This window comes from Kogia breviceps, chromosome 4 (genome assembly GCF_026419965.1).
Source record: "Kogia breviceps isolate mKogBre1 chromosome 4, mKogBre1 haplotype 1, whole genome shotgun sequence".
NCBI classification, from domain to species: Eukaryota; Metazoa; Chordata; class Mammalia; order Artiodactyla; family Physeteridae; genus Kogia; species Kogia breviceps.
In genome coordinates, this window is record NC_081313.1 from 182280440 (window position 1) to 182305731 (window position 25292).

A 25292-nucleotide genomic window follows, 5' to 3' on the forward strand; every position below is an offset into this window, starting at 1 on the left:
ATCTATGTTGATTACTGGAAATTCTACAGGGGAGATTTGTCTCTATTCCCCTGTGTATTTGGTTATTTAACCATTTATATCAGTACAGACGCCTGGGCATTTACTTTCTAGTTTGGGTTATAATCCAGTATTCCTCAGGTCGTTCCAGATTCGGCTGCTGGGAGCCCTTTCAGTGGCTCCTGTGTGTCACTGAGGCACTCCCATAGTTGCGGGGTTTTATTTATTTATTTGAGCACCTTCTTTACTTTCTGCCGCTACAAGATGCACAGGGCTCTGCATATTCCTGCTTCGTCCTAGAACCAGCCACTTCGCCAAGGAGCCTGGTTCCTTTCCCTGGGGCACCGTTTTAGAAACCAAGGTCTGGGTGCTGGGTGTGCTGTCTTCCATTTTAACGGGCATTTTTAAAGTTCTACACATAGATGCGAAATAATGGAAATCCCAAGGTCTCGTACGGAGGACACGACGAGATACTTGAGTAACCCGCTTGGAGGCTCGCACCTGTGAAGGGGACCGAATTTCCGGCGACCAGAAGACCGGCTGGGGCTCCGGGCGCGGGTGTCGGGTCTCTGGGGGAGACCACAGCCTGCCTCCAGAACTGTTCACGCGAACTCCGTCCTGTCCTGGCCCCTGGCTGGGGCGTGGGTTTTTTTCCTCCACCCCGCTACTCCAGCGGGGCCCCCAGACAGCCCAGCCCCCCGACCTTTGCCCAGACGGTGCCTGCCGCCCGGTGCACTCTTCCCTGCAATTCTAGGAGGTGTTTCTGGAAAAGACCTTTCAAACTGGGGAGAGTCCGACAGCAATAGAACCAACTTTTGGAGAAGGAATTGCGGATGGGGCTTGAGTCCAGAGGGACCTTCAATGCGTCAAGTCATCTCGCTTATAGAGCCCAGTTATAACAGCGCGGACACCAGAAAAAGAAAGGGCAAAATATGGAACGCTTCACGAATTTGCGTGTCATCCTTGCGCAGGGGCCATGCTAATCTTCTCTGTATCGTTCCAATTTTAGTATATGTGCTGCCGAAGCGAGCACAGTACAATGCTTGACCCCAGAGCTATTTAGAGGACAAGAGGATATACGTTTTTACACTAAGGGCGAACTCCATTAAAAAACCGGCTCAGCAATTCGTCCCTTTTTTCATGATATTAGTGCAACAATACCTTAACCAAGTGGGATCATTCACTAAAATTGAGAAAGTGTTTTTTTGTTCCACCAAATGTGACTTAGGTGGCTGCTGGGAATCCATTGTCGCATGCAAATTATAGCGGAAGAGGGGCGGAGCCGGAGCCGCTGCCTTCCCAGAAGTCTCCGGGAAGTGGCTGCGCTGCGCGGGCGAATCTTTGCGCCTGGGAAGATGGCGGCGGCGGAGCTGGGGCATTAGGGCGAGTGCAGGCTGCGGCCACCCGCTCGGCTGGGCGTACAGGCCGGCCCGGTGAGTGCGGGGCTGGGGGCTCGGGCAGCCGGCCGGCCTCCGGACGGCGCCGCGGCAGCTGGGAGCACCGGCCGGGGAAGGCGGTAACTAGCGGGCCCGGGGCGGGGCCTGTGGGGTCAGAGGGCGGGCCTGGAGAGCAAAGGGTGCTGGGTACGCGGCCTGAGTGCGCTGGGCGGGGTCTGGGGATCGCGGCGGAAACTTGGGGGAACCTGAGGCGCCCCGGGGGTCGGGGCATCCGGAGCAGGGGGAAATCAGAGCGGGGCCTGGAACGATCGGGGGCGGGGCCTCAGGTTATACCTCCCTGAGGAGGGCCTGAGGTGCGCTGGGGGGGGTCTTGGGGGCGCGACCTGGAGGGCCAGGTGTATGGAGGCGGGGCCTTGGGGTCGTTTGGGAGACCCTGGAATGAAAACAGAATTTGGGCCGGGCCTGGGGACACAAGGGGCAAATTGGGAGTGGGGTGTGGAAAGCAAATACTGTGGGGGGCGGGGCCGGAGGGCTTTGGGGGCAGAGCTTAAAGACTGTTGAAGGGGCTGTGGGCGGGGCCTCGGTGTTGCCGGGCAAGGCTTGAAGGAGCCTGGGGCCTGGGGGTCGTGATTGAGGAAGACGGGGCCAATCGTACTCCCAGTCTCACTGCGCTTTGGTAAAGGTAAAAAGAAATAACCTTAATCGATGCTTGGAGCATGGAGAGCGCTGAGGAAACGATAACCGTTCCCGTTGTTAGTTACCTGTGGAAGCCCGGCAACAAGCTGCTGCCCGGCCCCCTCCCTGCCTCTGTCAAAGGCAGCCCCACCGGTGCTGCTCTTGGGTGTCCGTGGACTCCTCCTTAAGGATAGACCCGGGTCCTACCATACCGCTCCTCACAGCTTGCACTGTCCCCAGCTTTGTTCACCTGGACCAGTACAGTCACCCCCACCCTGTCCCCTACCCTCGCCCTCCAGACAGCCAGAGTGGCCTGTGAAACATAAACAGGCCTCAGCCGTCCTGGGGCTGCCACCTCCCTCAGGGTGAACCCCCCCGCCAGGCCCTGCACGACCTGTCGCGCCCCCTCCCCACCCTTACTTTGCCCCACTCCCTCACTCACCCTTTTCCTGCCCCACAGGACCCCGTGCCACTCCTTGAGCGCCCAGGCCCAGTCCAGCCTCTGATCCTTTGCACTGGCTGTTCCCTCCACCTGGAATGCTCTTCCTTCAGGCTGCTTGCCTCTATCCCTCACACCTCCACTGGGGAGGCCTCCCTGGCCACGCCTGAGTAAAATGCAGCATGTGGCAGGGGTCCACTTTGTCCCCCCGCGGTAACCCAGTGTCCAGCACTGTCCTTGGGGTCGTGCAGGTGCTGCGTGAACATCGATGACAAGCCAGTCCTCCCTGCTGCAGTAGCTGGTGACTGTCCTCTGTGTGTGACCTTGGCAGGTGGGCACAATGGACCTGGCTTACATCTGCGAGTGGGAGAAATGGCCCAAGAGCACCCACTGCCCGTCGGTGCCCCTGGCCTGCACCTGGTCCTGCCGAAACCTCATCGCCTTCACCACGGACCTGCGGAGTGACGACCAAGGTGCGCCAGCCGCCCCCTGCCCCCCCCCCCGGCTCCCACAGGGTCTCCTCCTCCAAGATGAGGGGTGGTGAGGGGCGCAGAGGGCCTGGAGCCGAGGGCGCTGGGATCACCCCTTGGGATGGCCGGGGCCAGGTGTGGGTGGCCCCGTGCAGCTTGCTGAGGCTCCTGCCTGAGTTTTCCAGACCAAATGTGTCACCACCTGGCTTTGAGGTGCACTCTGCCAGCCGGGCCTGTGTCGTCTCTGCCACTGCGTGACATGCACTTGGGAAAGGGAATTAGAAAAACACAGAAACTTAGGGTGAGGGAAAGAACCAGCCGTTAGTTTCCACGGAGAGACGCCCGCTGTTAGCATTTGGGGTTCGTTTCCTTCCGGTGCCGTTTTCTACGTCTCCTTTGCCCCGCTGGGGGCAGGGTCACGGGCCGCTCCATCTCTACTCGGGCCGCCGGCGTGTCAGCAGCGGCTCCTGAGTTCCCCGTGGCCTGGGTTCTGCTTCTTCCTCCCCGGTGCCCCCGGGGTTGTCGGGCACCCGGCTGTTGTTGCCGTGCTGACTGCACCGTCCTTCGCAGACCTGACCCGTATGATCCACATCCTGGACACCGAGCACCCCTGGGACGTGCACTCCGTCTGCTCGGAGCACAGCGAAGCCATCACCTGCCTCGAGTGGGACCAGTCGGGTGAGGGCGGCTCCCCTTGACCCTGAATCCCAGGGCCACCCGCTCTTTCTTTTCCTGGTCCCGGCTCCGGTGTCCAGAGCTGGGACTCTAACCCTTGACCTGTGGGTTTGCGGGCCCTGCTCTGCCCACGCCTGCTTTCCAGAGGCCTTTCCGGACTCGCCTGTGCCCCTCCCTGCTCTGCTGCCCCCAGGCCGGCCTCTCCCACCCCGGCCCCTGATGGACAGTGGGGGGGTGTTTGTGACGTGGGTTTGCCCCCCGCCCTGCCCCGCACAGGCTCGAGGCTGCTGTCGGCTGATGCCGATGGGCAGATCAAGTGCTGGAGCATGGCCGACCACCTGGCCAACAGCTGGGAGAGCCCCGTGGGCAGCCTGGTGGAGGGGGACCCCATCGTGGCCTTGTCGTGGCTGCACAACGGTGTGAAGCTGGCCCTGCATGTGGAGAAGGTGGGTGTCCCGCCTGGGGGCGCGGCTCCTCCTCTTGTGTCACCAGCACCCTTTTGGTCCGCCTCGCGCGGGCCCAGCTCACACCTGCCGTGCAGGGTCAGCACCCGTGTGGCCAACAGCGCCCGTGTGACTGACGTGGTGAGATCCCAGAATTCCTGCCTGTACCCCACGGTTCAGCCCAGTGTTCCCTTGAGAGGGGAGCCGCCTGGGTCCAGGGTGCTGAACTCAGATCGCGATGCCGCGCCTCACCCCTCGTTCTTCTCACCATCAAGTGGGGCTGCCGCTGGCCGTGGTGAGGGTTCAGCGCAAGGAGGCTTGAGAGGGCTCGGTGGGGCCGCCGGGGCGCACGTGGCTTGCTCTGCCGGCTGCTCCCCAGAGCCAGGAGCCCCTCCTGGGTTGGTGCTGTGGGAAGTGAGTTTTCTCCCATCCCTTCCCGGTGTCTGCTCCCTGTGCCCGGAGCAGGGCCTGGGGACAGTTACTGTCAGCACCTGGCAGCAGTGCACGCGGCGCGGGCTGCAGGCCACGCGTGTTGCCTTCCCTTTGTCTGGTCTCTTTTTTAATGTAAGAGCTCTATTGAGATACACGTGGCTTTCACTCACCTGCAATATACAGATTGGTGATTTACTTAGTATCTCCACAGCCTAGTACACCATCCTCACAGTCAATTTCAGACCATCTCTTTTTTTTTTTTTTTTGATATCCTTTCTTTATTTCCTTTATTTATTTGTTTATGGCTGCATTGGGTCTTCATTGCTGCGCGTGGGCTTTTCTCTAGTTGCGGCGAGCGGGGGCTACTCTTCGTTGCGGTGCGCGGTCTTCTCATTGCGGTGGCTTCTCGTTGCGGAGCATGAGCTCTAGGCGCGCGGGCTTCGGTAGTTGTGGCACGTGACCTCAGTAGCTGTGGCTTGTGGGCTCTAGAGCGCGGGCTCAGTAGTTGTGGCGCACAGGCTTAGTTGCTCCGCGGCATGTGGGATCTTCCCGGCCCAGGGCTCGAACCCGTGTCCCCTGCATTGGCAGGCAGATTTTTAACTGCTGCGCCATCAGGGAAGCCGCAGACCATTCTTTTCAACTCAAGGGAAGTCTGTCCCCATTAACCTCACTCCCCTTCCCTACCCCAGTCCCTGGCAACCATGTCTGTCCCTGTGGACTTGCCTGTTCTGGATGTTGCCCATCCATGGAATCACACACCGTGTGTTCTGCTGTATCTGACTTCTCTCGTTAGCGTCGTGTTCTCAAGGTCCGTCCACACTGTTGCGAGCATCAGGGCTACTGTTCTTCTTACCACCAGATGTCTTTGTTTCAAAATTATAAAAGACGTGTGTGCTCGTTTAAGACGCTCGGGCATGCACACGGCTCTTGCCCGTGATGTTGAGGTCAGGTGTCTATCCCTCTCCCCTCGGTAGGAATTCTAACTGCAGGGCTTGCTGCCTAGCCTTCTGGACCTTTTTCTCCGTGGGACGTTTCTTTTTTTTTTTTTTTTTTTTTTTTTTCTGTGGTATGCGGGCCTCACTGTTGTGGCCTCTCCCGTTGCGGAGCACAGGCTCCGGACGCGCAGGCTCAGCGGCCATGGCTCACGGGCCCAGCCGCTCCGCGGCATGTGGGATCTTCCCGGACTGGGGCACGAACCCGCGTCCCCTGCATCGGCAGGCGGACTCCCAACCACTGCGCCACCAGGGAAGCCCAGGGACGTTTCTTTTTCAAACTGCCAACGTCTCTCCTCGGGGGTCATCCGGGGGCTTTTGCTTCTTTCTTTCCAACGCTGCCGGCACCTCCACGTCTGGAAGATTCCATTGGGGCCGTGGTCAGCCCCCCCCCCCCCCCCCCGGACGCCTGGCCCTGTGGGTCTGCTCCCCAGACAGAGAGGGCACGTACTCTCCCACTGCCTGGAGAGCCCTGCTGAGTCTCCAGCTCGTGCTGTTTCAGTGACAGACGTGTTGCACGGATTGAAAGGAAGCTGGCGCGCAGGCCGGCCCCGGGTCCACCCGGGTGGGACGCTGGGAAAGGCACAGCTGGGGATAGAAACCGGGGCCGGGCCGGCGGTTGGCTGGGGGTCCGAGGGCCCCCCCGAGGGGAGTGGAGACGCCCCTGCCCGGGATCGAGCGGTCTCCACGACGGGGTGGTTGTCGACTTGAACCAAACACCGGGGAGAGGTGGATTTTGCCGTATGTTAATTGTAACCTAAACCTGGTTCGGAAAGGTAAAATAGCAGTGACGGCTGTCTGAATGCTTTACCTCCGGGGTCTGTAAACTGCAGCCTGCTCGCTCGCCCACTTTGTGGACAGCCTCACTGGCAGCTGCTCCTCTTTGCTGCAGACACAGGGAAAGAGCTAAGTGGTTGCAGCAGACCGCTTGGCTCACAAAACTGAAAATACTGAGTGTCCGACCCTGTGAGGAAAACACGGCGAGTCCCGTCCTGCGCGCGTTTAGCCGTGTCGTTCTCACCACGGTCCTTGGACGTGCAGATGAGGATACTGAGGGTCAGAGAGGCCCACGTCACACAGCGATGGGGTGGCCGAGGCAGGATCTGAACTCAAGTTCATGCTCTCGTGGCTTCTGCCACGTGGTTCCTCCATGTTCCCAGGGCTGCGACGCCCAGAAGGGCGTCCTGGGGTCACAAAGGCAGACCCCTGAAGGCCAAGTGCGTGCCGGGGGCCGGGGCTGCCCCGAGCTGACCCCTCCCCCTCCCCCACAGTCGGGCGCCTCCAGCTTTGGCGAGAAGTTCTCCCGAGTCAAGTTCTCGCCGTCGCTCACGCTGTTTGGGGGCAAGCCCATGGAGGGCTGGATTGCGGTGACGGTCAGCGGCCTGGTCACCGTGTCCCTGCTCAAGCCCAGCGGGCAAGTGCTGACCTCGACGGAGAGCCTGTGCCGGCTGCGTGGCCGCGTGGCCCTGGCCGACATTGCCTTCACGGGTGGCGGCAACATCGTGGTGGCCACGGCAGACGGCAGCAGCGCGTCCCCGGTGCAGTTCTACAAGGTGTGCGTGAGCGTCGTCAACGAGAAGTGCCGCATCGACACCGAGATCCTGCCCTCGCTCTTCATGCGCTGCACCACCGACCTCAACCGCCGGGACCGGCTCCCCGCCATCACCCACCTCAAGTTCCTGGCCCGAGACATGTCAGAGCAGGTGGGCCCGCCCGGCCACCCCGTGGCAGGACTGCTCGGGGCTAAATCCAGGCGTGGGCAGGGCTGGTCCTTCCGGAGGCTCCAGGGCAGCAGCGGTTCCCGCCTTTTCCAGCTTCTAGAGGCGCCGCACCCCTGGCTCGCGGCCCCCCCTGCCTCCTCACGGCCAGCGGCGCAGCCTCTCCCATCTCTCTCTTCCCCGACCCTCCCGCCTCCCTCTTGTAAGGACCCTGGGATGATGCTGGGCCCCCCGGGGAATCCAGGGTCACCCCCATCTCAGGGGCCTCAACCCCACCTGCACAGTCCCCTCTGCCCTATGAGGTGACACATCCACAGGTCCTGGGACATTTCTGGGGGCGAGGTCCCCTCATAACCTTGCACTGATCAGCCCCCAGTTTCATGAAGTCCCAGTATGCTTCCCCGGCCCCCTCGCTTCCCGCCGGGGGTGCCTTGAGTGACCGCCTTCCCCAGGGGAGGCGGGGTCACGGGGGCAGGTGCGGTGCCGGCTGGGTGTAGCGGGGTCGGAATCCGCAGTGGCTGTGAGCCCCGTGGAGCAGCCGGAGGCCCGGAGGGGCCGAGGGGCCGGTCCAGGCCCCTCACCAAGCCGCCCGCCCGCCCGCGCAGGTGCTGCTGTGTGCGTCCAGCCAGACCGGCAGCGTGGTGGAGTGCTGGTCTCTGCGCAAGGAGGGGCTCCCCGTGAACAACATCTTCCAACAGCTCTCGCCCGCCGGTGAGTCCCGCTCCAGCCGGCCAGGGGCGCGCAGCCTGCCGAGGACCTGGGATCCGCTGGGAGCCCTCGGGTAGAGCGGGGCACGGGGACGTGCCTGCCACTCCCTTCCCCCCCTCTCTGTCCCCACACCCACGCGGAGCCCCGAGTCTCCCGCCGGGACTGGCCCCCGTCCTGACACCTGTGTGACTGGGAAGCCAGGAAAGCTACTTCTCTGGAAGCCAGGGCTGAACCTGCGGCCACATGGGGCTGTTCCCGCTGATGGCAGCGCTGTTGGCCCTGCAGTGGCCGAGTGGCCGTGTCAAGAGGCCCCTTGAGGCTGGGTCTGCCCGCAGGTGGTCGCCTAAGCCGCTGGATGTGGCCTCGGAGGAACTAAACGTGAAGGAGGTCACGCTGCCTTTCCTGAGTGACCCCGTGGGGCAGAAGGGCCACAAGGGGTCCCAGCCCTTCCCTCGTCCCTCCTCTGTCCTAGTAGCTGTGGGCGCGGCCGTCAGGCGGGTCACGGCCCCCACGCGCACCCTGGGACCTTGTCACGAGCGGGACCACATCTCACATGAAAGGGTCGTCACGCCCCGTCAGCGGGTAGAGCCTTGTCCTGATGCAGGCGTCCGTCCGAGTGCCGGCAGGGTCTGTGCTGAGCTCACCCACGCCTCCTCCCCCGACCCCACCCCTCGTCCTGGCTTCGCATGGCCTGCGGGCTCTTGGATCCGCCTCTTCTCCTCCTCCCTCCCTGCCTTTGCCCTAAGTGCCCCCCGCCAGCCCGTCCTCCCCCTCGGGCTCCCGGTCTGCCATCCACCGTCCACGTCGTGCTCCAGGGATCGGCCTGACTTGGGTGCACACATGGGTCCAGGTGGACTCGGGCAAGCGGCTCAGCCTCTTGACGGCGGCCGCTCCCCTCTGTAAGCTAGGAATGGCCGGGGCCGCCACGCTGGGTGTGGGTGCCTGGCCTGCTCACCTGCTCCCTCCCTGGCCATCGCCGTAGCTGTCACCCTTACAGCTGTGCTCAGCGGCGTCCCTCTCTGGGCCTCGGTCTCCCTGTGGGATGACGTTTGCCAAGGGCCCCTCCGTGCTGGGCTGTCCAGGCAAGAGCTCTCCGGGCAGATGGGTAGAGGCGTGCTGTCACAGCCAGCTTTGCCGTGTCACACACCAGCCCCAAACTCTGGCTCAGAACCACAGCCCGGAGGGTGCTGGGCCAGGCCGCCTCCGCTGCTCCGTCCTGGTTCCGTGTGTCTGCCGTTGCCCCAGGGCAGCTGGGGTGCCGGCCGCTGGCTGGGCGCCCCGGCTCACCTCAGTGTCACCTTGGAGCCTCTGCTCACATCACGCCCGCAGCACCGGGGGCCCAGCCCAGATGGAAGGGAACCGCCCCTCCCCTCGCTGGGGGCCTTCGCCATCACACCGAGGGTGCGGGCGTAGTGAGGGGCCCGTCTTGGCCACCTGTCGGTCCAGCTTATGGGGAGAGAGCTGGGGCTCCACCCAGGACCTCTCAGACCACAGAGACAGAACCCCGCGCCAGCCGGCCGAGTCACTGGGGAATTTTGGGTTTTGTGTGGTGGCAGGGTCGGGGGTGGGTTCCCCTTCTCAGCACGTGGGCTCCTTCGAGGGGACGAGGTGGAGCCGCCCCCGCCAGCCGCCGGCCTCACGGCCCAGGCGGCTGCCTCCGCCTGCTCCCGTGAAGGCCCAGGACCGGATCCGCTGGGGTCCCCCGCCTCTCCTGCCCCCAGTCACGTGAGCTCACTGGGTCTCCAGGAGGGGCACGGTGCTGGGTCAGGTCCACCCTTGTGTTTGTCTTATTTTCTTTTTTTTTTTGTATTTTATTTTTTTTTATATACAGCAGGTTTTCTTTATTTAATATATATTAGTGTATATATGTCAATCTCAATCTCTCAGTTCACCCCCCCACCCCCCCTTCTTGTCTTCATTTTGTTGCTCTCTGTCCCCCCCACCCCCTTTTAGTTGGTGACAAACAGCCCACGATTCTCAAATGGCGGATCCTGTCGGCCACCAACGACCTGGACCGCGTGTCCGCCGTGGCGCTGCCCAAGCTCCCCATCTCGCTCACCAACACTGACCTGAAGGTGGCCAGCGACACCCAGTTCTACCCCGGCCTTGGTACGGTGTCTCAGGGCCCCCGGGGGACGTGGCTGGACCCTGAGCTTGGGTTTCCGTCACAGGGTCCCGGGAGCCTGGCCCCCGACCTCACGTCAGCCGCACTGGGGACGGGGGTGCTGCTTTCAGGACCTGATGGGCTCACAGGGCTGTGAGGCCGCCGTCAAGCTGTGCTCTTTCCTATGTAGAGGGCTGTTAGCGGTCCACAAGGGAGAGGCTGGGAACTTGGGGAGAACTTTCCACATAAGCTTCCCTCCTGTGCCCACCCCCACCCCCGTCGTAGTAGCTCAGGTGGCGATTCTGGCTTTGGGCCCTGGCGTCCGTGACCCTGGGTGGGTCAGGCTGGCCGTGTTGGTGCCGGCCCGGGGCAGCCCCCCAGCCCCTGCTGTGGATTACGGGCTTTGGGTCCTAGGAGCCCCTGAGCTCACTGGCCTCCGCTCCACCCCGAGGCCCTTTGTGTACATCAGGCCCAGGCCCTTTCCATCTGCTGTCCTCTCCGCCTGCCCCTCCCGCTCGTCCCCCTGGAAGTCACCTGTTGCCTCACGCCGGCCAGACTTAGTCCCGGCCGCACGGGAGCGGGGCAGAGGTGCCCAGACAGGGTGCGGTCTGCTCCACCGATTCGGGGGCCGATTAGCCAGGACTGGACCCCACTGGGGGGGGGGGGTGCACCCTGGTGGCTCGGGGCTCACGCCGCTCCTTAGCACAGCCTCTGCTGGGCGTGGTGGCAGCCCCTTCCCGTTGTCCGGAGCTGGGTCCGGCCGCCTGACCCCACACGTGCCCCCAGGGCTGGCCCTGGCCTTCCACGACGGCAGCGTCCACATCGTGCACCGGCTCTCGCTGCAGACCATGGCCATCTTCTATAGCTCCGCGGCCCCCCGCTCCGTGGACGAGCCGGCTATCAAGCGCCCTCGGGCCACGGGCCCCGCCGTCCACTTCAAGGCCGTGCAGCTCTCCTGGACCTCCCTGGCCCTCGTGGGCATCGACAACCACGGCAGGGTCAGTGCTGCCCCGGGGGGACTGGGGGTGAGGCGGGGTCCCCGTGCTGCTGTCTGTGGGGGGCGGCCGCGCTCAGGACGGGGGGGCCCTTGGGGTGCTGCCCCTGACGTCAAGGAGTCCTAGGCCCCCAGTGCGCAGCAGCTGCTCTGAGGGTCGGCCTCCTGGTTCCCGGGGGAACCTGGCCGTGGCCTGGCGGGAGGGCGGGCAGCCTCACAGCCACTCACACACTCACGCTTTCGCTCACACCCGCCCACGCGTTGGCGCGCCCATCCACACCCTTGTGCGCTCACACCTCACACCCGTCCTACTGGCACGTTGGCACGCGTTCGCGCACTCACACCCGCGCGCGCGCGCCCCCCGCCCCCCGCGGTGCGCTCCTGCGCGTTGCTGTCGGGCACCCTGTGACTGCTCTTCCGGCCCCATCCTCGGGGTCTCCGGGTGGTGGGTTGGGCTCCTCTGCGGCACGAGGTCTGTGTTGCCGGGGACTACGCGGCCCCGTCACCCGACAGGCACCCTGCCGGCTAGGAGGCCCTTCGGGCCCTATGTGGGAATCGCCACAGCCGTGGAAACGTGGGGCTTGTGGCCCCCGTTCACGCCACGTGGCTGGGCTGTGGCCCTGCAGCCCTGGCGTGTGGCAGGCCGGCGGGCAGGCCTGGGCCCCGCGCCGGCTGCGCCGCCCCTGCCCCCAGCAGCCCCTCACTCCCCGCCCTCTCCTCCGCAGCTGAGCATGTTGCGCATCTCGCCCTCCATGGGCCACTCGCTGGACGCGGGGCTGGCCCTGCGGCACCTGCTCTTCCTGCTGGAGTACTGCATGGTGACCGGCTACGACTGGTGGGACATCCTGCTGCACGTGCAGCCCAGCATGGTGCAGAGCCTGGTGGAGAAGCTGCACGAGGAGTATACGCGCCAGAAGGCCGAGCTGCAGCAGGTGCCCGCCCCCCTTGGCTGCTGCCTGGTCGCTCCGTCAGGGTGACCTGCAGGCCAGGTGGCCCACCTCTCGCTGCCGCCTCAGCCCGGGAGTGCGTGGCCGTGGGCCTGACGCCACCTGCCTCTGGGTGGCTTTGGAGGCCTTTGCTTCTGCGACAAGAGCACTAAACGGGAGTTTTACAGACGGGCGAGCCAGGGGGAAGCGATCGCTCAGACCCCGTGGTGGCGCGCCTGTAAAACCCAGAGCCCCCCGAGTTCAGCGGGGCAGCTGTAGAGGTCAGCGCTGCTAAGAATCTGAAGTCGTCCTCTGTGCCAGCCGTCGAGGAGAAAACAGGAAGGAGAGATCCCGTTCCCATTAGCAGCCTGTTGAGATGTGAGAGTGCTGGGCCCGACCCGGGGAACAGCGCAGGACGGAGCTGGGTTCAGAGCCACGGACGCCAGGAGTGATCAGATCTCTTGTTATCGGGCAGAGCTGTGTGCAAGCTTTTTTTTTTTTTTTTTTTTTGGCCGCACCTCCTTGTGCCTTGGAATCTTAGTTCCCCCGCCAGGGACTGAACCTGGGCCCTCTGCAGAGAGAGCACAGTCCTAACTACCGGACCAGCAGGGGATTCCCTGTATGCAAGCATCTTTATGCTTTAAGTCCTCCAGTCATCCTGGGAGACAACAGGTTTCAGGAACTGTGGGGGGGTAGAGCTGCATCTATGGCCCCACCCACTTCATGCCAGGAGCGCCCCCAGTCGTGAGGTGTCCCAGATGTGTCCCTCGGGCCTCTGGGGCACAGGCGCCCTCAGGTTGAGACCCTGCCATCCTGTGAGGAAGGTCCTCCTACCTGGTTCCGCCATGAGGAGGGCAAGGCCCAGAGAGGGTTAGCGGCTTTCCCGGCAGGCCCAGCGCCGCGCTCTCCCCGGCCCCTCAGGCGCACGCCCCGCCCACTCACATCCTCCGCCCCCCAGGTCCTCTCTACCCGGATCCTGGCCATGAAGGCCTCGCTCTGCAAGCTGTCGCCCTGCGCAGTGACCCGCGTGTGCGAGTACCACGCCAAGCTCTTCCTCATCGCCGCCAGTTCCACGCTCAAGTCGCTGCTGCGCCCGCACGTGCTCAACACGCCCGACAAGAGTCCCGGCGACCGGCTGACGGAGATCTGCGCCAAGATCACGGATGTCGGTGGGTCCTGCCCTGTCCTGCGGGCCGCCCTGGCCGCTGAGAACCCCTCGGCCGTCAACGCACGTGTGGGGTGTTGGGGACACGCGGTGGGCGTTAACGGGAACAAAGATGACCCAGCCTGGGGATGGCGTCCCCAGGGGCACTGCCTTTGTGGAGGCCTGGAGACCGGCGGGAGCTGCAGGGTGCCCGGCACAGGGGGTCCGAGGGGCAGGCAGAGCGATCTGAAGGCCAGTGGTGGACACCCAGGGCCCCGCCCTCCAGGGTCCCGGGCTCAGCCAGGCCCATCGCTCATTTGCTTGTTCATGACGTTGGTGTCGGCCTATGGGGGCGGGCCCAGCTCCACCCTGCGTGCTGATGGGCGCACATGTGAGGTTGTGGCCGCCCCTGACTGCCTGTCCCCTCCCAGACATTGACAAGGTCATGATCAACCTCAAGACGGAGGAGTTCGTCCTGGACATGAACACGCTTCAGGCGCTGCAGCAGCTCCTGCAGTGGGTGGGCGACTTCGTGCTCTACCTGCTGGCTAGTCTGCCCAACCAGGTGCGCCTGCGCTCCTGCTTGGAAGCCCCACCTCCCCGACCCTGCCCCTCCCAGAAGACCCCTCCCCCCAGGACCTGCTGAGGTCTCGCCGAGGTAAGCAAGCTGAGCCCTCCTCCCGATAGGGCTCCCCGCTGCGGCCGGGCCACAGCTTCCTGCGGGACGGCGCGTCGCTGGGCGCGCTACGGGAGCTGATGGTCGTCATCCGCATCTGGGGCCTGCTGAAGCCCGGCTGCCTGCCTGTGTACACGGCCACCTCTGACACCCAGGACAGCATGTCCCTGCTCTTCCGCCTACTCACCAAGCTCTGGATCTGCTGTAAGACGCCCAGCTCTCCGCTGTCGCTCCGCCACCGACATGCTAGCCCTGGCTGAGGCCCCGCACCACAGTATAAGCGCCCACGGGTCAAACTGGCTCTGTCGTGGCCCCCACTGTTCCCCTGGCACCCAGCGCAGGTCCAGGCAGTGTGTGTGCTCGTTAACCATCAGCCACTCTTGGGCACCTGTTTGTCTTGTGTCACCAGGTCGTGTGTTTCTGTGGCCAGGTTCTGTCGTTGTCGCATCCGTCATGCCAGGAAGGGCACCCAGTGTTCGCTGCCTATTTTTTAAATGAAGAAGTGGGTCCCCATTTTACAGAGGAGAGGACTGAGGCCCGAGAAGGGGAAGGAACTTCCCAGGGCCACTCGGGACGTCGGGGCAGGGCTGGGGCCTGTGCCTGGTGCCCTGTGAGCTCTGGGGAGGCCACGGTGCCTCCTGGGTGGGCCGCGCTCTGGGCAGGGCTGCTGAGCAAGATATCCCCGCGGTGCCCTCCCCGCAGGCCGCGACGAGGGCCCCGCGAGCGAGCCGGACGAGGCGCTCGTTGACGAGTGCTGCCTGCTGCCCAGCCAGCTGCTCGTGCCCAGCCTGGACTGGCTGCCTGTCAGCGACGGCCTCGTCAGCCGCCTGCAGCCCAAGCAGCCCCTGCGTCTGCACTTCGGCAAGCCTCCCGCTCTGCCCGGCACTGCCACCGGCTGGCAGCTGGACGGCCTCATCAGGTGCGTGCCCCTCTGCCCAGGGGCCTTTGCACATGCTGTGCCCGCTGCTTCCTTCCAGCCTGACTTCAGTGCTGCTCCCGAGACTCCCCCACCTCCACTCTCTCTCCCCTCCTGGTCACTTCCCTCCATCCAGTCACCTCGGCCTGTGCTGACCTGTGGCCTCGCTTGTCTGGGTGACATCATCCTCCCTCTGGTCTGTCCCCGCCTGCCTGGAGGGCCCCACGTGGCTGACCTTGGTTACCTGGGCTCCAGCCCTTTCAGAACTCAAGCTGACGCCCCAGTCCCCCACTGTAAATCGCACTGCAGCCTGGACTGCCTGGTGGGGCCCAAGGCCCCAGGGAATCAGAACCGTCTCAGGCTGACCTCCCAGGGCTTAGAGGTGACCTCAAGAGCCGTTCTTTGGAATGTGTGGGGTCTGGACAGCCCACCGCTGCTGAGTGAGCTCACGACTGCCCTGCAGTGCCTTGGGGTGGGGGTTTGTCCCCATTTAACAGACGAGGAAACTGAACCTCAGAGATGCAGTCAGGAGGCAGCCGGCCAGGACCCAACCCCAGCACCCCGCGGGCCACCTGCCTGAAATGGTGGTCGAGCGATGAATCCCGAAGCGGAGGTTCGCGTCCCCGCCTCCCCGGGAAGCGCTCTGGGCCTTGCTTCTCCACCTTCCGCATTTTCTTGCATGTCTCGCCGTGGGAGGAACAGCCTGATGAATCACACGCTGTGGTCTGTGCTTGGGTTTCAGGAAAACCTTTACAAGGAGAGGTGGCTGGTCGCACAAGGGGTTTCACACTCAGAAGTTTTCAAACGTGTGATACGAGCATAACAGGCCGACCCGCCCCTGCCCCAGGTCCTCTCTGATGGGCTCTGAGTGCCAGGCTCTCAGACTTCACGGCGGTTCTGGGCCGCCACCCCGACCCCAGGCCGCGGGGGTCTGTGGGCGGAGGAGGGCTTATAGAAGCCCTGCTTGCGGACTCTCCCTGTTTCCCGGCGAGTGTACGTCACGCACGCTTTGCCTTTCGGAGATGGCCCTGTGCTGGCGTGTGCGTGCGCTGCGTGCGTGCGTGTGCGTGCGTGTGCGTGCGTGCGTGTGCGTGCGTGTGCGTGCACACCCCCGAGCCCCTCCCATTCTCTTCTCCGTCAGGGCGCCGGGCCAGCCCAAAATGGACCACCTGAGGAGGCTGCACCTGGGTGCTTACCCCACGGAGGCCTGCAAGGCCTGCACCAGGTGAGCACTGCAGCAGACACCGGGCCCACTCAGCCGCCCGCGGTTTCCCGCCTGGGAACAGGGGTCCCGGAGTGCCTCCCTTGTGGGGCTGCTGAGCGGGTGCCCCAGGTGGTCTTCATAAATGGCCTGGGTGGCCCAGCGGTGAGCGTCTGACTCGAGCCTGCCCTTGAGGGGCTCCCAGTGACCTGACAAGCGCAGACATGAAGGAGTGACTGCAGCAGTGCTGCGCTTTGCAAACGTGGCCCCGAGTGCTGCCAGACGACCCCAGGGTCACACCACTAGGGACGGACTGAGCCAGGACTCGGACCCACCACCCCTCTTCTGTCCACTGAGGGAGGTGAGGGGGTGGTATCTGAAGTGGGACGAAAGGATGTGGAGGAATTAGATCAGTATAGGGGGAGTGGGAGCTGCAGGGAACAGCATTCCTGGGGTGGAACAGCATGTGCAAGTGCCCTGTGGCCACCACCCAACCTTGCTTAGTGCCTCACCCTCCTGACTCCGCCTGCAGGTGCGGCTGTGTCACCATGCTCAAGTCACCCAACAAGACCACGGCCGTCAAACAGTGGGAGCAGCGCTGGATCAAGAACTGCCTGTGTGGGGGGCTTTGGTGGCGGATGCCCCTCAGCTACCCCTGACTGTGCCCAGGCCCCTGTAAGTGGATTCTTTTTCTTTTTTTTTTTTTCCCTTGTCTGGTGAATATGGTCTTTAATTATTAGTTGCATAACTTTTCTAAAAATTTCGTTGTAGTTGATTTACAAGGTTGTTAGTTTCCGGCATATAGCACAGTATATAAATTTATATATATACATATGTGTACACGCACACGTTCTTTTTCCTATTTTCCATTATGGTTTATGATAGGGTATTGGATATAGTTCTCTGTGCTGTAGCATAGGATCTTGTCATTTATCTATTTTATATGTAGCAGTGTGTATCTTCTAATCTCACACTCCTAATTTATCCCTCTCTCCTTTGGTACCCATGAGTTTGTGTTTTATGTCTGAGTCTGTTTCTGTTTCATAAATAAGTTCATTTGTGTCATATTTTAGATTTCACATGTAAATGATATCATATGATATTTGTTTTTGTCTGACTTCATTTAGTATGATAATCTCTGGATCCATCCATGTTGCTGCAGATGGCATTATTTCATTCTTTTTATGACTAATATTCTGTTGTGTGTATGTATACATATATATACATGTGTATGTGTGTATATATATATATATATATATACACACACATATGAATAAGTACATATTTACCACATTTTGTTTATCCATTTATCATTTAGATTGTTTCCATGTTTTGGTTATTGTGAATAGTGCTGCTGTGAACATCAGGGTGCATATGTCTTTTTGCATTATAGTTTTGTCTGGGTCCAGGAATGGATTTTTAGTTTTTTGAGGAACCTTCATGCTGTTCTCCATAGTGGCTGCACCAATTTACATTCCCACCAACAGTGCAGGAGGGTTCGCTTTTCTCCACACCCTCTCCAGCATTTGTCATTTGTAGACTTTTTAATGGTGGCCGTTCTCACTGGTGTGAGGTGATACCTCGTTGTAGTTTTGATGTGCATGTCTCTAATAATTAGTGATGTTGTATATCTTTTCACGTGCCTGTTGGCCATCTGTCTGTCTTCTCTGGAAGAATGTCTATTTAGATCTTCTGCCCAGTTTTTGGATTGGGTAGTTTTTTTTTAATACTGAGTTGTATGAGCTGTTTGTGTATTTTGGAAATTAAGCCCTTGTTGATTGCATCGTTTGCAAATGTTTTCTCCTATCCCATAGGTTGTTTTCGTTGTGTTTATGGTGTCCTTTGCTGTGCAAAATGTCAGTGGATTCCCAATGGGTTTAAAGGAAAGGCACGCTGTCCCCTTGCTGGTCACAGAGCAGCCACACACTCCAGACCTTCATTGGGTGCGGCAGACAATGCCACCCTTGAACTATGCTTGTGGGCCCTTATCAGCTGCGCCAGCGCCTCTGTAACCGGCAGGGCAGGTGAGGACACGGCCTGAAGCCTCAGCTTGGCACCCTCGGCCCAGCGGGCCCTGCTCTTTCTTCCTCGGAGCCTACTGGCGGATCCGGGTGGAGGGCCTGGCCACGTGGCCACCATCACAGGTGGTGACTGAGACAGGCCTGGGCCTGCCCTGAGGATCTCACTGCCCCAGGTAGAGCCACGGCTGTGTCCCAACCCCTGGGACCCCAGAGCACAGTGGCTGCCCTGGATTTCCCAGGCCCCAGCTCAGAGGGTCCAGGACAGCTCAGGCCTCTGTCCTTCAGAACATGCCACACGAACCTGCCGAGTGTCTAGTGGCCACTGTCCGTGACACCAGCCCGGGCATCTGCCTCGGCTTCCTCACCTGTACCTGTCACCGGTGGGCCCTTGCGACCGCCGGCTCTGACCTGGGCAGGCCCAGGCAACATCCCCACTGGGTGGCCGGTGTCTTGTCGGTGTCCTGGGTGCCACTCGGCAGCCCCTTCGCCCCAGGAGCCTCCCTCCCCCTCCACAAGCATGTGGTTCTGCCCGTGTGTGCTGCTCTCCTGCTCTGCCAGCATTTATTGAGCACCTGGTGTCTGCCAGGCACAGGGGTCCCCGCGCAGGGGGAGCAGTGGGCTGGACGTGGGTGGGGGCTGCTCCCCGCCGCCTGGGTCCTGCACACAGGAGCGTCTCTGTCTCTGCTTTCGCTCTGCATCCCTCCCCCTCTCCCGGGTTTCCTGAGCTCCCCCTGAGCTCCGCGGCCCCCAGGGGTCCTGCTTCGCCAGCAGCCACTTCCACCCATTACGCCTGGCTCCCCGCGGCCCGGGCAGAGCACCTGCCTGTTAAGTGGTGATTGCTTCGCTTGTTTTCCTTCTGGAGGCGCAAGGGAGGGCAGGCGGGCCAGGTGCCCCGCGGAGGTCAGCACGCGGCAGCGGTGTCTGTCGGGCTTTCAGGGGCTGGCAGCGCTCCGGGGGCCCCATTACCTGGGCCAGGGGCCGCTTCCCTGCTGGCCCGCCCACCTGCGGCAGCAGCACTTGGCGTCTAGGTCCCGCCATCCGAGAGGTGCTTCTGCAGGGACTCGTGGGGGCCCGGAGCTGCTGGCCGTGCCGGGAGGGGTGGAGACACCCTGCCTCGGACTCACCTCCCGTGCTGCTGCCACCGCCTTCTGTCCTCTTGGGGCGAGGGGACCCAGGGCGGCCTCCCTGGTCGAGGGGCATGTGGTCCACGTTCCTACATATTTTTTCTCAGCCTTTTACCCCATTTGACTATGTTTTTTTAAGCAACTTGTGTTTCTCAAGTCATTTGAAGTCTTTAAACCAGTTATTTGTCTTAGAAAAATGAACCTGTTTCTTGCACTCATGTTTTATCGGTTCAGGTTAAATTGTGGGCATTTACACCCCGGCCACCATCTTCGGTCGCTCCCTAGAGGGTGGGTCCGCATCTCCTCCCCTTGGGTCTGGGGCTCGCACCCGTTCCCACCTGTCCTGTGCAGGGGAAGTGGCCCTGGGTGACCCTAAGGCTGGGGGGAACCGGCCTGGCTCCTGGGCCTCTATCCTGGAGCCTCCAGGCCTCTGGTCATCTTGGTGGTGGGACAGGGACACGCGCCTCTCCCCCCCACATCCTTGTGACCCCGACCCGCACAAGCCGAGCGCAGTGAATGGCGAACGGGGATGACTCGGCATCGCCGAGTTCGGGGCAGTTTGTTACGCAGCAGCGGATAACCGGGACGCTCCGTGAACTGCTGTGACGAGCCCACTGGGCATAAGTGGGCCCGGCTGTCCAGAAGGGTCCGTCTCATCGGGGGGCCATGGGCGGGGGCACGTGCTGAGGGCCCTGCTGGAATGTTCCTCCAGGTTGGGAGGGGATTTGTGGGTGGGGCTGTTCCCTTGCCCCCCGTCCTGCCCCCACCACGTGTCCACACGGGTCCCCCCCCCACCGGGGTCAACAAGGGCAGGTGTTACTGTGACAGGAAGAGGCAGGTCAGTCTGTCGGGCTGCGTGTCCACTGTGCCCTCAGCCTCCTCAGAGCCAGGTCCATGGGTCCCAGCTGCAGTTGAGGAGGCCAAGGCCACCATCCTCCAGAAATAGAAGCGGGAAGCTGCCCTTGACTCCCCATGGCAGGTGGGCTCCCGTCTGCAGTGGGGGGCACGGCCACACGGGCCACCCTCCCTGCACGCTCCCCTCCCCCTCCCGCCAGCATCTGCGGGGAAATTGCTAGAAGAGGCCCTGCGGGGTCACAGGGCTCTCACATGGCTGTGTCACAGGCACTTCTGAGCTTTCATGTGACTGCAGAACCCCCCCCCCCATGGGGTAGAAAGCATGGAGCCTGTGTCTCCTGCCTGGAGACGCACAGACCCCTCCCCCTCTGCCTGCCCCACCCACTCCATCTGGTCCTGCTCCGAGCTCGGGGCCCCGGCTCACCAACACGGACAGCCTAGTCTGGTCTGTAGCCCCCACTAGTAGTGCCGGGTAAGATGCAGGACGACAGTTAAGTCTGAATTGCAGATGAACAGTGAATACTTTTTTAGTCTAAATCTGTCCCCAATACTACATGAGATACAAAAAGTATCGGTTGTTTTCCTGCAATTCCCATGTAACTGGGCATGCTGTATTTTTATTTGCTAAATCTGGTAGGTAATCCTACCATGCCACCTCCAAAGTGGATCATTTCAAAGCCACTTCCTGGCGTCATCGCTTCATTCAGAAAATACCTATGGGATGAATGAGTCTGTGACGGCTGAATGAGCAGCAGTTATGTTTCCCTTTCCCTGCTCATTTAAATGTGAACAGCTTCTTAAATTCCACACGAAATTCCTGAGTACGCTGAGGAGAACCCCAGACCTGTCTTCAGGATGACTCATGAGTTCCATCTTGTGCAATGGAATACTTGACCCGGTTCCTGTGAGCAGGGCTGGGTCTCAGCTGTGTCTACACAGTAAGCACTCCACGAGTGCTTCCATATGAATGAACGCTCCATAGCAGAAAAACAAAAACTGGCCATAGGTTCCAATTCCAACCCCTGGTGGGGCCCACGACCACCTCTCAGACCCTCAGTCTCCTCGACCAAAGAGAGGTCAGAGACCCCCTTTGTGGACCAGGCTTAACACCTGGGGCCTAGTAGGTGCTGGGCTTCAGTGGCCCCTCGTCCAAATGGGAGAGAGGGCACAGGGCCTCAGGACCTGGGTTCTGCCCTGTCACCTCCCAAGAGGATAAACAGACCCAGGAGGACAGTGAGTCCCCTGGGCCTGCAATCAGTGGAGCTGCTCTGGGGCAGCAGGCAGCTTCGCTCAGTGAACCGCGCAGCACCTGGGGATGGCCTATGAACGCACGCCCTGAGGCTCTGCGCTTATTTCCAGGCTTTGCTCGGGAGCCTGTGTGTGACGTCAGGAACTTGTGTGTGACGTCAGGAGAGTCGCACTGCCCCTCTGAGCCTGTTTTCCCATTTGGACACGGGTCCTCAGAACACAGCTTCTCTGTGTACCTAGATCTCAGCCCAGAGCGGGGTCTTGCACACAGCAGGCCCTCACTTTCTGCTCGGGAAGCAAGGACCAAGGGGACACCCACCCCCACTCGTGCCCCTCCCTGGGTCTCCGGGCGTCTCTCCAATTTCCAGGGGAGAGTAAGGGCGCCACCGCGTGGCCGAGTCGTGAAGCGACTCCTGGCAGCTCCAGCCCGGCTTGAAGGGCGTGGGGGTCTCCGGACTTTTGTCCCCGAAGATCCCTACGCCGGGCACGCCGTCTCTCAGCCTTTGGGTCACCTCCTGGCACCGCATTACCAGGACGCTGCCGCCCCCCTCAGTCTGGCTCGCCTCCATTCGCTCCCTCACGCAGCGTGCAATCTGTAAAGGCGGACCGGGTGCAGGAGTGGATGACTTTATTGCTCGGACCCCCGTGACCGCCGCCCCTCAGGTCCTCCTCAGGCAGCTGAGCCCTCAGCCATCACTCCGTCGATCCAGGCCACGTAGCTCGCCAAGCGCGTGTAGATGCTGGGCTTCTTGTGGTTGCCACAAACACGTGAGCCCGAGGTGACCACCCCCTCGGCCACGCCGCCGCACACCAGCGGGCCTCCAGAGTCACCCTGCAGGGAGCGATGTCATGAGGTCCGGGGCAGGGCCGTCGCAGGCGTCCGGTCCGGATCCACCGGCGCCTGCTGCAATTCCCCTCAGCCCGCAGGTCCCAACAGTTCCCTCGCTCGTCAGTCTCAGGCCCCGCCTCCTCCGGCTTTCACTCTGCGAGCTCCCCCGCAAGACCCGCCCTTTCCATCAGCGTCGCCTCCCGTATTCCCGCGCGCCCCGCCCCTTCTGTTGGCTCCGCCCCCAGCAGCCCCCCTGCCCCGCCCTCCCGAGGCCGCGGCCCCCACCCCTCTACTAGCCGAGCCCCGCCCTTGCACCTTGCAGCTGTCCCGGCGGCGGCTGCTCTGTGCGCACATCATGCTCCTGGTGATGGTGCCGTCGTGGTACTTGCGCAGGTTGCAGGTGGCGCGGTCGAGCACCGGCAGGAGTAGGTGCTGCAGGCGGTCGGGCCGCCGGCCAGCGTGGCTGACCACGCCCCAGCCGGCCACGTCGCAGAGCGTGCCGGCCGCCACCTCGCGGTCCTCGCGCTGCCAGGGCAGGGGCTGCACGGCGGGGCCCAGCACGGCCTTCTCAGAGAGCTGGGGGTTGGGGCGGAAGGGGATGTTAGGGTCGGGGCGGGGGCGGGGGCCCCGGAGCAGCAGGGGGGACTGGGGCTAGACTCAGCAGACCTGCAGCAGGAGGAGGTCGTGGTCGATGGTGTCCGGCCGGCTGTCCGGGTGGGGCACTGCGCGTAGCACGTCGTACAGGCGCTTGGAGGCCTCCGGCTGTGACAGGGAGTGCGCGCCCAGGAGCACCTGCACCTTCCCGTCGGCCCTGGGAGTGGGGTGGACCCACATCAGAGCCACGTTCCCGCCCCACCTCACCCCACCCCGTCCCGCTCTTTGCCCCAGGCCACTCACACATCCTCCAGGCAGTGCGCTGCGCTCATCACCCACTGCTCGGCCACCAGGAAGCCTCCGCACACGTGCTTGCCGTTCACCTGCACGGATGCCATGTAGGGCCGCGAGTGGGACATGGCCTCTCGGCCGCCCAGGATCCTGCCGCGGGGCTGAGCCGCTGGAGGTAGGCAGGTCGGCGTGAGGACTTCGGGGGGTGACTGCAGCCCCCCGCTAGGATTCCCTCCAGCACCCCTCAGACCTGGAATTCCATCCTTACAATCCTCCCCCACAGAGTTGCAAACTCCGGGGGGCCCAGGGAGGAATGCCCGAGAAGACAGATGATAGGGAGTGACCGAGTCTGGGGCAAACGCCATACCTACACATTGGGCCTGAGGCTTCAATTTAGACATAAGGAAAGCCGGCCTGTCCATACCCAACCCCTGCCAGCCATTTGCACCTCGAGCTGCCGGTTCTCCAGGGTGTAGAAAGCTAGGTTCAAAGTTTTGAGAATTCCCCCTGGTGGTCCAGCGGTTAGGACTTGTTGCTTTCACTGCCGAGTGCACGGGTTCAATCCCTGGTGGGTGAACTAAGATCCCACAAGCTGCGCAGCCCGGCCCCCTCCTCCCCCCACCAAAAAAAAACCACCAAAATTTTGAGAATTCCCTGGTTTTCAGAGCCTTCTGTTCACGTGAAACCTGCCCCCTCCCTGCCCACTTAGGGGGGCTGGAGGACAGTCCTGTTTGACAGAGCAGGCCCCCTGGCTGACCGCCCCGCAGGCTGGTGGCCCCCAGCGGTCGCCGCAGGCCCAGGTCCACTCACCACACACGGCCGCCCCGAGGAGAATCAGAGCCGCCAGGTGCAGGGAGCGGTGCGCCATGATGCTGCCGTGGCCTCAACACAGACCCAGGCCAGGCCCTGGGGGTGCTCTTATGAAGTTGGAAGGGGGCGGGCACTCCCACAGGCCCTATCAGCTGGGTGGGCAGCAGCCCAGTTGGGTAAAGGGAAGCCGCCTGTCCGCCCCCACCCCCACCCCCACCCCCCCCGCCCCGGGGGCTCTGGCTGCCTTCCACGGACTTTGTACCAAGAGCATAGACAGGCTGCTGGGCGTGTGTCCCGCCTCTGTGAGCCTGGCCCAGGGCTGGCCCTGGTGTGGGGAGCAGCCCCGCAGGATGGGCAGCAGGTAGGACAGGGGGTACGGACCTACACCCAGCCCCACGGCCCCGTCTCCCCAGAGTGCTTTTGCAGCCCCAGAGTTTCACAACAGCAGCTGGAAACCACAGTTTGTAAACAACCCACTTCCTCATTTTCTGCTTCTCTCTTCTTTCTCTTCCTCCTGCAACTTGGGAGAGGAGGTCGGGTGGGGGTGGGGGAGAGAGGTCATCCAACACCCTTGTCCCTGTTGCTGTGGCTCTGGAGCTTGATACCCCAACAAGTAGAATATTGGAAAGGTGGTGTGTATGGGGCAGCTGGAAAGAGTGTTGGATACAAGTAACAGAAGAACCGAGGCAAACTGGGTGGAGCCTTCTACCAGGAAATTACTTGGAAAGTTCCTGGGTCTACCTTCAGGTGTAACTTGATCCAATTACCTGAACAAGGTCAGGTTTCTGCCTTTGGCTCCTCCTTTCCTCCCGGATGGCTTTTCTCCTCACCAGGCTCCCCTGCTGTGACCCCAGGGGGCCCCAGACTCAGCCCAGGAGCTCAATCAGCCCCTGCGCAAATGCCCCATCACTCTAGCCAGAATCTCAAGCCTGCCTCTGACTGGCCGAGCTTGGATCTCGTGCCCCTACACCGTCACTGTGGGCAGGGGATGGCAGGTTCTGAGGAGCAGAACCTGGGTCACACGGCCCTCTATAAGTTGGGGATGGTGGGTCAACATCTCGTGAACCTACTAGTGGGAGATTCTGCGTGGGACCAGAAGGGTGGGGGAGGACCTCAAGCTGTTCCCAGTGGGAACAGTGCACAATCTTTCCCCCTCTACTTCTTTTCATGGTGAAAAGAAGGATAGGAAACAACATAGCAAATGTGATTTGTTAGATCCCAACATGTTTTCTTACTCAAATCAGAAACTCTGACACGAAAGCCCATTCGCATGTGGAGTCCAGATTATGTAAGTAGGAGCGTTGGAAACTGCAACAAAATTTGGAAATGACCCAACAAGACAAGGTGGTTCAATAAATAACCCTGTATGTCCCCGGATGCTTTGTTGACGTGGAAAGACCGCCAGGGTGTAGTATTAAGTGGAAAAAGTGATTGCAGGGCAGTGGGTCACCTTTCTCAGCCGCTGGCACTTGGGGGGGAGGTGTGCCCCGCTGACAACCTGCGGGAAAAGCTGGCAGGCAGGGGGAAACAGCAAACGTTAATGACCTTGAGGTGGGACCCCCCCCCGGGGGGTGTGTGCTGCAGGGATGGGGTATTTGAGGATTTGGCACGAG

General features: G+C 61.9%; 2 protein-coding genes and 1 non-coding gene across 5 annotated transcripts; 1 reads left to right on the forward strand and 2 right to left on the reverse strand.

The window, feature by feature from the left end:
* Positions 1 to 923: 923 nt before the first annotated feature.
* LOC131756541 (U6 spliceosomal RNA) lies at positions 924 to 1030 on the reverse strand. The gene has a single exon (XR_009335700.1). It is a non-coding gene; the product is annotated as a U6 spliceosomal RNA (small nuclear RNA).
* Positions 1031 to 1277: 247 nt separating this feature from the next.
* Positions 1278 to 19253, forward strand: MED16 (mediator complex subunit 16). 3 transcript variants are annotated; one of them, XM_067033260.1, is made up of 16 exons: positions 1278 to 1513; positions 2840 to 2981; positions 3549 to 3656; positions 3930 to 4099; positions 6792 to 7223; positions 7844 to 7949; positions 9900 to 10055; positions 10837 to 11048; positions 11770 to 11976; positions 12929 to 13139; positions 13546 to 13679; positions 13802 to 13994; positions 14493 to 14709; positions 15848 to 15931; positions 16440 to 16582; positions 17722 to 19253. In XM_067033260.1, the coding sequence occupies exons 2-15, from the start codon at positions 2849 to 2851 to the stop codon at positions 16564 to 16566; spliced, it is 2490 nt and encodes an 829-aa protein (XP_066889361.1). In that variant the 5' UTR covers positions 1278 to 1513; positions 2840 to 2848; the 3' UTR covers positions 16567 to 16582; positions 17722 to 19253. The 3 variants fall into 3 exon arrangements, with proteins under 3 accessions (XP_066889361.1, XP_066889362.1, XP_066889363.1); XM_067033261.1 differs by having other exon boundaries at positions 1285 to 1430; XM_067033262.1 differs by lacking the exon at positions 1278 to 1513 and adding an exon at positions 1569 to 1747.
* A 2513-nt stretch (positions 19254 to 21766) lies between these two features.
* CFD (complement factor D) lies at positions 21767 to 24095 on the reverse strand. Its single transcript, XM_059063433.2, has 5 exons — positions 23680 to 24095; positions 22882 to 23038; positions 22651 to 22795; positions 22300 to 22560; positions 21767 to 21987 (listed from the first exon to the last, which is right to left on the reverse strand). Exons 1-5 carry the CDS (start codon positions 23735 to 23737, stop codon positions 21826 to 21828), a joined length of 783 nt encoding a protein of 260 aa, XP_058919416.1. The 5' UTR covers positions 23738 to 24095; the 3' UTR covers positions 21767 to 21825.
* Positions 24096 to 25292: the final 1197 nt, after the last annotated feature.

What these genes read in the sequence shown, in the direction of transcription:
- MED16 (XM_067033260.1), top strand. Translation starts at nt 2,849, where the DNA reads ATGGACCTGGCTTACATCTGCGAGTGGGAGAAATGGCCCAAGAGCACC. An exon ending in CCAACAGCTCTCGCCCGCCG is followed by an intron (nt 7,950 to 9,899) that starts GTGAGTCCCGCT and finishes ACCCCCTTTTAG; the next exon opens with TTGGTGACAAACAGCCCACG. An exon ending in CAGCTGGACGGCCTCATCAG is followed by an intron (nt 14,710 to 15,847) that starts GTGCGTGCCCCT and finishes CTTCTCCGTCAG; the next exon opens with GGCGCCGGGCCAGCCCAAAA.
- CFD (XM_059063433.2), bottom strand. Translation starts at nt 23,737, where the DNA reads ATGGCGCACCGCTCCCTGCACCTGGCGGCTCTGATTCTCCTCGGGGCG. An exon ending in CCTCGGGGCGGCCGTGTGTG is followed by an intron (nt 23,039 to 23,679) that starts GTGAGTGGACCT and finishes GCCTACCTCCAG; the next exon opens with CGGCTCAGCCCCGCGGCAGG. An exon ending in ACGACCTCCTCCTGCTGCAG is followed by an intron (nt 22,561 to 22,650) that starts GTCTGCTGAGTC and finishes CCCAACCCCCAG; the next exon opens with CTCTCTGAGAAGGCCGTGCT.